Consider the following 13,323-nt stretch of genomic DNA (forward strand, 5'->3'; position numbering starts at 1 on the left):
AAGTGAGAAGGCATTAGGGATTAGACAGGGTGACTAAGTAGTAGTTGGTCACCACATAAGCAAAAGAAAACCCAACACATTACTTTTCATTTGGTCAGACTAGATACTGGCAAAATTTTTTTTTAAAAAAAAGCCCTTTTCTTTACAGGTCTACAGTCCCTTGCAGTAAAGTAGCTGATCTAGTTGTAGCCCTCAAACTGTTCGGAGCCGCTGGTGTTGTGTCCGAGTGAAACTTGCATATATGTACAGCTTTCTGCAGGATTAGTAGGTTTCTATGGGCAGTGAACTATTGCTGTTGAGAGTGTGGTTCAGTGACTACAGCAGGGAGGGGACGGACTGAGGCAAGGCTAGTGTGTTCTGTTCTTTGTTTTACCATTGATTCAATACCTGTTGAAGACTGATCACGTAGCTCCCTTACAGCTAGATTGTTGTCCCTATCCCTTACTTGGCTGTACAAGTGGCATTATCAGGAATGAGTTTTGCCGCCCATCTCTTTTATGATGCCATTCCTTCTCCTCCTCCAACTGGAAGTACAGCTCCCTCTCTCATATTACAGCTGTGACAGACATTCCCCTCGGGGGCTCGCCTGCAGCCCATCCTTAGTCTCACTGTTCCAGCTGCATTCTCTGCAGTTTTAGCTAATAGGCAGCACTTCAAAACCAGTTTTGGGAGCAGTTAACCTTAAAGTTAAGAAGCTTGGAATGTTCAGCAATGTGCTGGGGCAGGGATGCTATGTAGACTCCTTCAGGTTCTACTGTACGGAGCTGGACTATTCCTACGGTAGGCAGTGTTGTGGCGGACCTGAAGAGCTCTGTGTAAGCTCAAAAGCTTGTCTGTTTCACCAACAGAAGTTGGTCCCATAAAAGATATCGCCTCACCCACCCTGTTTCTCTATTCATGTGCTATCAGCCGGTACATACTAATGTAGAAAAAGCCTTTCAAAAATGGAAGCAGTAGGAGCTGCTTACTACAAAGCACCCATCTAGGCAAGTTTACTGCCATTGATAAATCAGTGCAGGGAACTCTTCCCTGAATGCTTTCAGACACCAGCTAGCTTACAAGGAAAAATAGTGGGTACTGAATATAGGTCTTTCATCAAAACATAGTGGGGAGAAGTTATTTCAGCAAAACAACAAAGCAGGTCACTAAGCGGGAGTCATTTTTTTACATATTTTTATTAGCACAGTAACAAATGCAGACTTAAGTAGCCCACAACATACAACCAATCCACTGAGTGACTCCTATTCCACGCCTTACATTTAAACAGCTTAAGGTATTTCACTACAGGTTGCCATAAATCCTGATTAAAACCTTTATTCTTTTCACAAAGGTAGATTGGCATATAAAATAATACATTAACTACTTCTCATTTCCTATATGAGGCCATATATCCACTCCTCCATATTACATATCATGAGATGAGTCTTTAAAAAGGAATTGTTAAATACCAGCACACCCTCCCAAGGGGAAAAAAAATCCCAACATCTTTTACAAAAACAAAAAGAAAAAACCCAGTGTGTAGAGTCTTCAAAGGACTTTTACATAAATGTCAACATATGTACCTGTACAAAATTAAGCTGTTTTATCTTTTACATATCGCAAGCAACTGAACCAAAAAAATGTTTAAGTTTACATTCTTCTTTTTACTATATGTGAGCTAATATTGCTGAACTAATGACAGTCTTAAAATATGCTATTCCCGATTCTAGTTGTCTACTGTAGCAAGATACCTTAAGTTACAACAACAAAATCTTAGGAAATAAAAGACTGAATAAAATCTGTTATAGAAATACCCTACTCTTTACCAGCACCCTCCCTCCCCCCACTTCAAAATCAATAAGCAGCTCTTTCCATCACAGACAAATAATGCAAGAGTTTAACAAAAATCCATTTTATGTAGCATATCTCTTGGTCCACTGTCTGGCCATTCTGTCATGCTCTGCTCTGTTAGTCATATACTGAGTGGCAATACTTCCGACCAGGGGATCAGCTGAAAAGGAAAAAAAAAGTTCCTGCTCATTTTAGTTAAGAGAACTGGGAAAAACATAAAAGAAAAAGTTGAGAATTGGTCTGATGGGTTACCCAAAAGCACTCATTGGGGTGGTGGCGGGGAAGCGGGGAGAATACATGGTGGAACACTGACCCATTGTATAGTACATAGAATATTAGACTTTCCAAGTAGAGAACAGGTCTTAATTTGTATATGTAAATTTATGGTGCTTTATAAGTGATTGCTCAAGGGGGGGGGGGGGAAGATTCACTAATTCAAGTTTTAAGGAGGTAAAAAAAACAGATACTTATGCTTTGCCATCCTTGTAGGTTATATTGTAAACTTTACCTGATCTGTGTGCTTCAATTTCCTTTACCATTTCTAAAGCTGTATGCATGTCTCAGACACTAAGTGCACCTATATCAATATAAATCTGGCTTCCGTGAAAAGATTAGATCAGGTGTTTTTGGTGAAGTACACGGAGCATAACACCTTAGCTACTACACTTCTATAAAAGTTAGAAGAATTTCTATACGTTTTGCTTATTTTATATTACTGAGATATACTTTGTTAACTAAGCTGGACACAGGAGGGAAATATTAAATGTACTAAAAACAGTTCTTAACTGACTTAGGAATTACATTTTATATATATATATATATAAGATAAATTCCTAAAAATATAAATATGGTGGTGGGAAGTTTATTCTCGAATAATTTACTGTAAAGCTGAACTGGAGCTTCCAGGAAAAGTTGAGAAGATAACAGGCTGGAAGTTTCTTTGTGGTGGTAGTTTTTAAATACATCTAGTCTATTACCAAATCACTAGAATTTCAGATGGTGCAGACCCCACACACAAATATGGTGTTTAAAACACTACTTTGTTTTTAGCTGGAATTTCAATCTACAGATTGATTGTCCAGGATTTTTCTGGTTGCTGCTTTCTTTGCAGTGCAGTGTAAGAACAGATAGATTACAGACATATACAGAATATCTGAACAACTTCTATTATCCCACAAAGAGAACAGAAAGCTTGGGCTATCTTGTGGGGACATAGGGATTCTCTTCTCTAAGAGCTTGATCCTATGCTCATTGAAGTCAATGGCAAAGCTCCTTTTGACTTTAATGATGCAGGATCAGGATGTAAGTTACTAACATGCCAGATGAGCCTTATCAATAGAGATGTTATCTGTTAGGGTATGTGAGACTTACCAGGGTTGCAGTCTGTAAGAAGTGAGCAGATGGAGAGGAGAACTTTAGAAATAGTTAGTGCTGGACTCCAGTTGTCTTTTAAAATGTCAAGGCAGATCACTCCTTGGCTGTTAATATTACAGTGATAGATTCTTGTCCGAAACGTAACCTAGAAAAACCACAATTACAAGATTGTTTGCTAACATGTAAAACTACACAGGTCATAAGTTTGACTTTACAGATTTAAACAGAAAAAGGATAGGAAACCCAACATTTAATTCAGATTAAAAGTAACTCCAGCTCTGCAAGGCTAAACTGTAAAGTTAATCTTTAAATGTATACTAAAGCTGAATCAGATGTAGTGTGCCATTTAATATCTTTCCTATCAGAATAATCAAAAAAACTGGGTGTTTTTTTTTTTTTTCGGATTCCTGGTGTGCTGCTGCCCTCTGGTGTCAACTAGTTGTATTACAATAGTTTTAAATCCGCTTTTAAAACGACAAGCGGACATTACTATTGTGTTAATCTTTCTTTTGTTTTCCAGATTATTTTATGCAACAAGAGAAACAGTGGTTACATTTCATTTGTAGAAGAAAAGTGTGAAATAGTTCAATTAACTTTAGCTTAAATTTAACAGAATGTAACAGAAGATGAAGTATTTACTGCAAATGAAAATTAGAAGTAATAAGCTATACTTTATATCTGCACAAACTGTACAGATAAAACAGAATTCTTTATGCTTCTTAAGCACCATAAGATCAACCTGGATGGTCAGTTTCTCTCCATACTAAGTTTCCCACAAAAATCACTCCCTGTTAATGGAACATTTCTTTTTGTTGCACAATTCTCTTCATTTTGAATGCAAATCATATTTCAGTTAAAGGTGGAGAAGAAAATTTAGTCTCATGCTTTAACATAAATGGATTGTATAGGAAGGTGCGATGTTGAAAATTGAAGTCTCCTGTCTATCAAAGAGCCCACAGAGCTCCACAGCACATCCAGGCCAATATCTGTAGCAGATTCCCACTGAATCCCCCTGTGTCAGAAGGAGGCAGGCCTCCACTCTTGGGATGGCTGCTGCAGTGAGGGGCTTTTGCAGCTCCCTTAGAATTCTACGGCTGTGGAACAACTCAGAACAGGTAAAATAATGAAATCAAAGCAGTAGAAAAACCTTCCTGCATTTCTCTAATCTGGACCTGGAGAAACCAATTCTGGGGTCAGCAGGATGGTTGTCTCCACTCCCTTTCAAAAGGGGTCTCAGTACTGAGGGCACTAATTATTATCATGGTGAGCACTGTCATAGTGGTGAGAGATATGGACACCTGTCTGTTCGGCATGGCAAGGCAATGACCAAATTAATTTCAAATAGGCCACCAGATGATAACTAATATGTCAAAGTTGTATTGTATGAGAGTACTCCAGAGATGAAGAATGCTTTTCAAGCCTCCCTTCTTCAGAGTTCCCAAATCTCATGATTTTATCGTAAGTCTTGTAATATTTGCAGTTTTGCTTCTGGAGATAAAGTGATTGTGAGAATTCTCACGTTCATGTAAAATAATTAAAAAGATTCCGTGACCTTATGGTTGCAGAGAAAAGCTTGGAAATGTGACTTAAGTGTACCCTAAAAACCAGAAGGCAAATAAAGGAACCCCACATTTTTAATGAAAAGAATCATAATTTTAAAACCAATCTTGTGATGCTGGGGGCTTAACTTATGATTTTTGAACGTCTGGGGTTGGCAATACTGCTTCCCCTATTGCAGAACAGGTATGGATTGTATTTACTAGCTGCCATAACTCTTCCCTGTTCACTCCACTTAAATCCATAGAATTTATATAATCCCACAATTTCCATTTTCAAGATGAGGAAATAAAAGTTCAAGAGTTCAAGTGACCTGCCCAAGGCCACACAGCAAGTCAATACTGTTTCCATGGGTCTGGGTACAGATTCAAAAATCAACAGTGCAGTAATTTATGTTATCAAAGCCATGGCCAAAGTTTTCAAACTTGGGTGTCTAAAGTCAGTATGAGAACCAATGTTTTTTCCGCATTGTTCTTACAGAATAGCAAATATGGCTTATGCTTTAATACCAGATACTAAGATCTCTTTCACATTAGGTTTTTAAATCTATGAAAAGCAGCCAGATTTCCAAAGGGGCAGCACAACTGTAGCCTCCATTGACTTCAAAGAGCTCAGCACTTCTGCAAATTCAATCCACTTCTATTTAGATTCTTAAGTACATACTTCGGAGCCTAATTTTAGGCACCCAGGCTGAACGTAGCCTATGTCTTCACATTAAGAAGAAACACATTAAAAAGTGTCCCAACGCTATGTTTTGGAGAACAGCAAGTCTATCCTGCAACCCTCCCTCACGTGTGTGGTGCCACTGAAGTCAATGGAACTACTTACAGATTCATAGATATTAAGGTCAGAAGGGACCATTATGATCATCTAGTCCGACCTCCTGCACAACGCAGGCCACAGAATCTCACCCACCCACTCCTGCGAAAAACCTCTCTCCTATGTCTGAGCTATTGAAGTCCTCAAATCGTGGTTTAAAGACTTCAAGGAGCAGAGAATCCTCCAGCAAGTGACCCCGTGCCCCATGCTATAGAGGAAGGCGAAAAACCTTCAGAGCCTCTTCCAATCTGCCCTGGAGGAAGATTCCTTCCCGACCCCAAATATGGCGATCAGCTAAACTCTGAGCATATGGGCAAGATTCACCAGCCAGATACCCAGGAAAGAATTCTCTGCAGTAACTCAGATCCCACCCCATTTAACATCCCATCACAGGCCACTGGGCCTATTTACCATGAATAGTTAAAGATCACCATAATAAAGATTATCAAAATCATGTTATCCCATCATACCATCTCCTCCATAAACTTCAGAGTAACAGCCGTGTTAGTCTGTATTCGCAAAAAGAAAAGGAGGACTTGTGGCACCTTAGAGACGAACCAATTTATTTGAGCATAAGCTTTCATGAGCTACAGTTCACTTCATCCGATGAAGTGAGCTGTAGCTCACGAAAGCTTATGCTCAAACAAATTGGTTAGTCTCTAAGGTGCCACAAGTACTCCTTTTCTTTCCTCCATAAACTTATCGAGTTTAATCTTAAAGCCAGATAGGTCTTTTGCCCCCACTGATTCCCTTGGAAGGCTATTCCAAAACTTCACTCCTCTAAACTTCCCAATGACCATGAATTATAACTGTTCACCTGAGTAAGAGCTGTCAGATCATGCCCTAAATCTTCAGAATTTGCCAGCTGTCCATGCCCATGAATCTCATTGTCTGTTTATTGGTAACAAGGGTAGTTCTGACACATTCAGGAGGCGTGTGGCATAAGAAGAATGCACCAGTGTTTTTTCTGGGATTAGACTGGCCCACATGTTAAACTCGTCTGTCCTCCCTCATAGCTGTTCTACTGCGTTCCTGGATCCTTCTAGCATTCAGCAATGTGAAAAAACACTGTTCGTGCCCCTCCCTCTCAGTCAGTCTCTGAGTGGGAGCACTGGTAGGGGTGTGGCATGCATAACTACGAAACGAATGCCTCTAGTTTCCTGGGCACTGCATCTTTAAGTTTCCAAGAACTCGCCTGCTATGCAGAGTGCTGCAGTCTGTGTGTTCTCAGAGGCACAGTAGCCTGTGACACAAGAGACACCCCCACACTATGCTCTCTCATGGAGACATTACACTTCATTCTTTATAAATAACTCTGATTTTCAATTGAACAAAAGTACATGCTTTTGCATATTATGTATGGAAGCAACAAAATAATCTCCAGGAGACAGCACAGTATTTCTCTCTCTCCTCTGTAACAGGCAACAGCAATTGAGAACAAAACCAGTCGCTGATCTCTGCACATCAAAAGCTTTAAAAAGGTACAATATACAGAAACCAAAAAGGCATCTATTTCTTTGCTTCATATACCCCAATGAGTGCTTCCTAGTCTACGTCATGTACATCAGGCCAAGCAGTTGGGTGACCTCACTTGGTGATACAGGAAATTGAAAAAACAGATCACTCCATTCAGGATAGGGGCGGGCAAGAAAGAATGGAAGTCCAATGCATGTACAGTTCCCAGGCAAGACTTTGCTATTGGCTCATAAGCAGCCTCCAATTCCATCCCACTGTTGGGTTAATACTTCACTATTTTGACCTTCAGCTCTGATTTTCCTAAATTACTGTCTCCCCAGCTTTCAGATGGCAGTTTGTTAAAATGCACCATAAAACCTTTCAAAAAGGAAGCATGAGTATTTCCAGGTTGATGAACTAAAGACCAAATTCACAGAAGGTTCAAGCATTCCAATTTGCAAATGCACACTGGCTCTGAGCACGGGAGATGAAAATTGGGTAGCCTGAGAAAACAACTTTTTTCAGACCGATTTTCAGTACAGAAGGTTAACTATCTGGTATTAAAGCATAAGCCATATTTGTTAATGTAAGAACAAGAAAAAAAAATCATCAGTGGTATAGACTGACCAAAATTTATGGATGCTTATCAAAGCATGGGGCAGGATGGGCAGGATCCCCTGGGAAAACAACATGACGGGGAAAGGAGTCCAGGAGAGCTGGCTGTATTTTAAAGAATCCTTATTGAGGTTGCAGGAACAAACCATCCCGATGTGTAGAAAGAATAGTAAATATGGCATGCGACCAGCTTGGCTTAACAGTGAAATCCATGCTGATCTTAAACACAAAAAAGAAGTTTACAAAAAAGTAGAAGATTGGACAAATGACCAGGAAGGAATATAAAAATATTGCTCGGGCATGCAGGAGTGAAATCAGGAAGGCCAAATCACACCTGGAGTTGCCACTAGCAAGAGATGTTAAGAGTAACAGGAAGGGTTTCTTCAGGTATGTTAGCAACAAGAAGAAAGTCAAGGAAAGTGTGGGCCCCTTACTGAATGAGGGAGCCAACCTAGTGACAGAGGATGTGGAAAAAGCTAATGTACTCAACGCTTTTTTTGCCTCTGTCTTCACGAATAAGGTCAGCTCCCAGACTGCTGCACTGGGCAGCACAGTATGGGGAGGAGGTCACCAGCCTTCTGTGGAGAAATAAGTGGTTCAGGACTATTTAGAAAATCTGGATGAGCACAAGTCCATGGGACCGGATGCGCTGCATCCAAGAGTGCTAAAGGAGTTGGCGGATGTGATTGCAGAGCCATTGGCCATTATCTTTGAAAACTCATGGTGATCGGGGGAGGTCCCGGAAGACTGGAAAAAAGCTAACATAATGCTCATCTTTAAAAAAGGGAAGGAGGATCTGGGGAACTACAGGCCAGTCAGCCTCACCTCAGTCCCCAGAAAAATCATGGAGCAGGTCCTCAAGGAATCAATTCTGAAGCACTTAGAGGAGAGGAAAGTGATCAGGAACAGTCAGCATGGATTCACCAAGGGCAAGTCATGCCTGACTAACCTAACTGCCTTTTATGACGAGATAACTGGCTCTGTGCATGGGTGGGAAAGCAGTGGATGTGTTATTCATTGAATTTAGCAAAGCTTTTGATACGGTCTCCCACAGTATTTTTGCCAGCAAGTTAAAGAAGTATTGGCTAGATGAATGGACTGTAAGGCGGATAGAAAGTTGGCTAGATTGTTGGGCTCAACGGGTAGTGATCAATGGCTCCATGTCTAGTTGGCAGCTGGTATCAAGTGGAGTGCCCCAAGGGTCGGTCCTTGGGCCAGTTTTGTTCAATATCTTCATTAATGATCTGGAGGATGGCATGGACTGCATTCTCAGCAAGTTTGCAGATGACACTAAACTGGGAGGAGTTACACTGGATGAGAAGCTGGATATGAGTCAACAGTGTGCCCTTATTGCCAAGAAGGCCAACGGCATTTTGGGTTGTATAAGTAGGGGCATTGCCAGCAGATCGAGGGACGCGATAATTCCTTTCTATTCAACATCGGTGAGGCCTCATCTGGAGTACTATGTCCGGTTTTGGGCCCCACACTACCAGAAGGATGTGGAAAAATTGGAAAGAGTCGAGTGGAGGGCAACAAAAATTATAAGGGGACTTATGAGGAGAGGCTGAGGGAACTGGGATTGTTTAGTTTGCAGAAGAGAAGAATGAGGGGGGATTTGATAGCTGATTTCAACTACCTGAAGGGGGGTTCCAAAGAGGATGGCTCTAGACTGTTCTCAGTGGTACCAGATGACAGAACAAGGAATAGTGGTCTCAAGTTGCAGTGGGGGAGGTTTAGGTTGGATGTTAGGAAAAACTTTTTCCACTAGGAGGGTGGTGAAGCACTGGAATGGGTTACCTAGGGAGGTGGTGGAATCTCCTTCATTTGAGGTTTTCAAGGTCAGGCTTGACAAAGCCCTGGCTGGGATGATTTAGTTGGGGCTTGGTCCTGCTTTGAGCAGGGGGTTGGACTAGATGACCTCCTGAAGTCCCTTCAAACCCTAATATTCTATGATTCTATGAAAGTGACTGTTTTCTAGTTAGAGGAGCTCTGCCTAACTGAGGCAATGAGGAAAGGATTTAAGTGATTTGCACTTAAGTAGAAACTCAGACCTCTGATGTTTTTAATGCACATATAGACTAGCTGTTCACCATGTACAATTTTTGTTGATGATACAAAAGCCAGTGACATGGAAAACATAAAAATAAAATCTAAAAAAAAAATGTACAAATATGTTTAAAGTAGTGCTTTTGATTAATCACAGTTAACTCATGCGATTAACTCAATTTTTACAGCGATTTAAAAAATTGTGATTAATCACACAGTTAAACAATAGAATAATAAATTTCAATTGGTATTTTTGGATGTTTTTCTACATTTTCAAATATATTGATATTCTATTACATCACAGAATACAAAATGTACAGTGCTCACTATTATTTTTTATTACAAATATTTGCACTCTAAAAATGATAAACAAAAGAAATAGTATTTTTAATTCACTTCATACAAGTATTATAGTGCAATCTCTTTTTCGTGAAATGTAACTTAGAAAGGTAGATTTTTGTTGTTGTTACATAACTGCATTCAAAAATAAAACAATGTAAAACTTTAGAGCCGACAAGTCCAATCAGTCCTACTTCTTGTTCAGCCAGTCGCTATGACAAAGAAGTTTGTTTACATTTACAGAAGACACTTCTGCCTGTTTCTTATTTACAATGTCACCTTAAAATGAGAACGGGCGTTCTCATGGCACTTTTGTAGCCGGTGTTGCAAGGTATTTACCTGCCAGATATGCTAAACATTCATATGCCTCTTCATGCTTTGGCCACCATTCCAGAGGACATACTTCCATGCTGATAATGCTCATTAAATTTGTGACTGAACTCCATGGGGGAGAACTGTATGTGTCCTGCTCTGTTTTACTTGCATTCTGCCATATATTTCATGTTATAGCAGTCTGGGATGATGACCCAGCACATGCTCATTTTAAGAACACTTTCACAGCAGATTTGACAAAATGCAAAGAAGGTACCAATGTGAGATTTCTAAAGATAGCTACAGCACTCGACCCAAGGTTTAAGAATCTGAAGTGCCTTCCAAAATTTGAGAGAGATGAGGTGTGGCGCATGCTTTCAGAAGTCTTAAAAGAGCAACACTCCGATGCGGAAACTATACAACTCGAACCACCAAAAAAGAAAATCAATCTTCTGCTGGTGCCATCTGGCTCAGATGATGAAAATGAACATACGCCACCATTCCAGAGGACATACTTCCATGCTGATAATGCTCATTAAATTTGTGACTGAACTCCATGGGGGAGAACTGTATGTGTCCTGCTCTGTTTTACTTGCATTCTGCCATATATTTCATGTTATAGCAGTCTGGGATGATGACCCAGCACATGCTCATTTTAAGAACACTTTCACAGCAGATTTGACAAAATGCAAAGAAGGTACCAATGTGAGATTTCTAAAGATAGCTACAGCACTCGACCCAAGGTTTAAGAATCTGAAGTGCCTTCCAAAATTTGAGAGAGATGAGGTGTGGCGCATGCTTTCAGAAGTCTTAAAAGAGCAACACTCCGATGCGGAAACTATACAACTCGAACCACCAAAAAAGAAAATCAATCTTCTGCTGGTGGCATCTGGCTCAGATGATGAAAATGAACATACGCCAGACTGCTTTGCTTTGAATCGTTATCAAGCAGAACCCACCATCAGCATGGATGCATGTCCTCTGGAAAGGTGGTTGAAGCATGAAGGGACATTGAATCTTTAGCTCATCTGGCTCATAAATACCTTACAATGCCGGCTACAACAGTGCCATGCGAACGCCTGTTCTCACTTTCAAGTGACATTGTAAAAAAAGAAGCGGTCAGCATTACCTCCTGCAAATTGTAACCAAACTTGTTTGTCTTAGTGATTGGCCAAACAAAAAGCAGGACTGAGTGGACTTGTAGGCTCTAAAGTTTCACATTGTTTTATTTTTGAATGCAGGTTTGTTTTTTTTTACATAATTCTACATTTGTAAGTTCAACATTCATGATAAAGAGACTGCACTACAGTACTAGTATTAGGTGAACTGAAAAATACTATTTCTTTTGTTTTTTACAGTGCAAATATTTGTAATCAAAAATAAATATAAAGTGAGCACTGTACACTGTATTGTAATTGAAATCAATACATTTGAAAATGTAGATAACATTCAAAAATATTTAAATAAATGGTATTCTATTATTGTTTAATTGTGCAATAAACTTTTTTAATTGCCTGACAGCCCTAGTTTAAAGTAAAAGTTTGTGATCACTCCAGCATTTATATCATTGGTGAAAAATCAACACAATAACAACAAAATCAAATCAGATCTGGAAAACACTGAGCTATTAAGACAATACAGAGAGATATCTGAAGCCAAGAGAACACTAAGCCATATGGAAGAAGAGCAGAAAATATAATGAAACTGAACACCCCTCCCCCTGGAAAGGTCCCACTTGAAAGAACTTCGTCTTGGTCACTGCACTGATGTGAAACCACTATTGCATTAGGAAAAAAGAGACAAAGAAGCTGATCCCATGACTCACAAAGATAAGTGGTAGGATAAGGTAATATTTTTATATAGATATAGATATACACACACATACACACCCACACCCACACATATATACACATACACACACACACCTGCAAAGTGAGATTGGGGGGAAAAAGCAGTTAGAGGTTATTAATACAAAAAAAATCAAAGCACAGATTGGGTCAACCCAAGCTACTATTTTCACCTCAACACAAATCAAATGCAGCCTCACCGTAATGCTACTCTTGGGAACTGGAGAAATTACATGGTGTAATATTGCAGAAGAGTAGCAGCAGCCTTGAGGACAAAGTACAGTTTAAGAGCCAAAAGCTCTTCAATTCTAATCTGGACTCTGTGACTTTCTGGGTGGCCTTGGGCAATTAAGCATGTGCCTGTCTAACCAGAGCCTGAATCGCCCTCTCTGTATTTCACTCTCTTCCACTTGCAAAATGGTGATAATAGTTCTATCTTGCAGGAATAGTGTGAGGATTAATGTTAACACAGAACTCTAAATATGTAATGTGCTCCATAAATACAAATTATTTACATTATACATACTAAAACTAGACACTTTGGCCACTGTCATAGGCTTTTTTGTAAGTTTCTTGCACTGACTGGCTTACTTTAAGTCCGAACTTGAAACAACTTTCATTTTTAAAAACTTCTATGTCTGCAGCCTCAGACCCATTCATGGAGATTAATGGCACTTGCTCTTCCCGTTTTGGGATAGACAAGCTAAAGTGCCAATGAAATGGCGACCAAACCTTTAGCACCATAGGATATAGGATTCTCATGGCAGCATACTTCTGCCTAAGGTGAAGCAACTGGAAAGAAACATTGCTGAATATATCCATTTCAGCTGACATCCTCTTAGGATTTTCCTTATGACCATCACCGCCAACAAAAAAATACTAAAGCAATGAGACCCGGAACCACCCTTAGGCAACCTTATTAGGCAATTTCCTATCTTAAGAGACTGTCCTAAAGAATCCCCAAACATATTGGCCTAAATGTGTGAACCATAAAGGAACATCTACTTACATTAATATTGGATTTGTGATAGAACCCAACAACACAGAATACAACAAGCTTCCAAAATATAACTTGTATCCAGAATCCAGAAAAGCACTACTAAGAAATTGATATTATGCACATAAATCA

General features: G+C 39.7%; 1 protein-coding gene across 2 annotated transcripts in view; it reads right to left on the reverse strand.

Moving 5' to 3' along the window:
• Window positions 1-1,156: 1,156 nt before the first annotated feature.
• UBE2E1 (ubiquitin conjugating enzyme E2 E1) overlaps window positions 1,157-13,323 on the reverse strand; it is a 62,857-nt gene continuing 50,690 nt past the window's right edge. For both annotated transcript variants that reach the window (XM_077811276.1, XM_077811275.1), the window contains exons 5-6: window positions 3,202-3,349; window positions 1,157-1,990 (exon numbers count right to left, since the gene is read on the reverse strand). In XM_077811276.1, coding sequence (XP_077667402.1) covers window positions 1,893-1,990; window positions 3,202-3,349 — 246 coding nt within the window. In that variant the 3' untranslated portion in view covers window positions 1,157-1,892. The remainder of the gene's footprint in view (window positions 1,991-3,201; window positions 3,350-13,323) is intronic.

The sequence above is a fragment of the Eretmochelys imbricata genome, chromosome 2, assembly GCF_965152235.1.
Source record: "Eretmochelys imbricata isolate rEreImb1 chromosome 2, rEreImb1.hap1, whole genome shotgun sequence".
NCBI classification, from domain to species: Eukaryota; Metazoa; Chordata; order Testudines; family Cheloniidae; genus Eretmochelys; species Eretmochelys imbricata.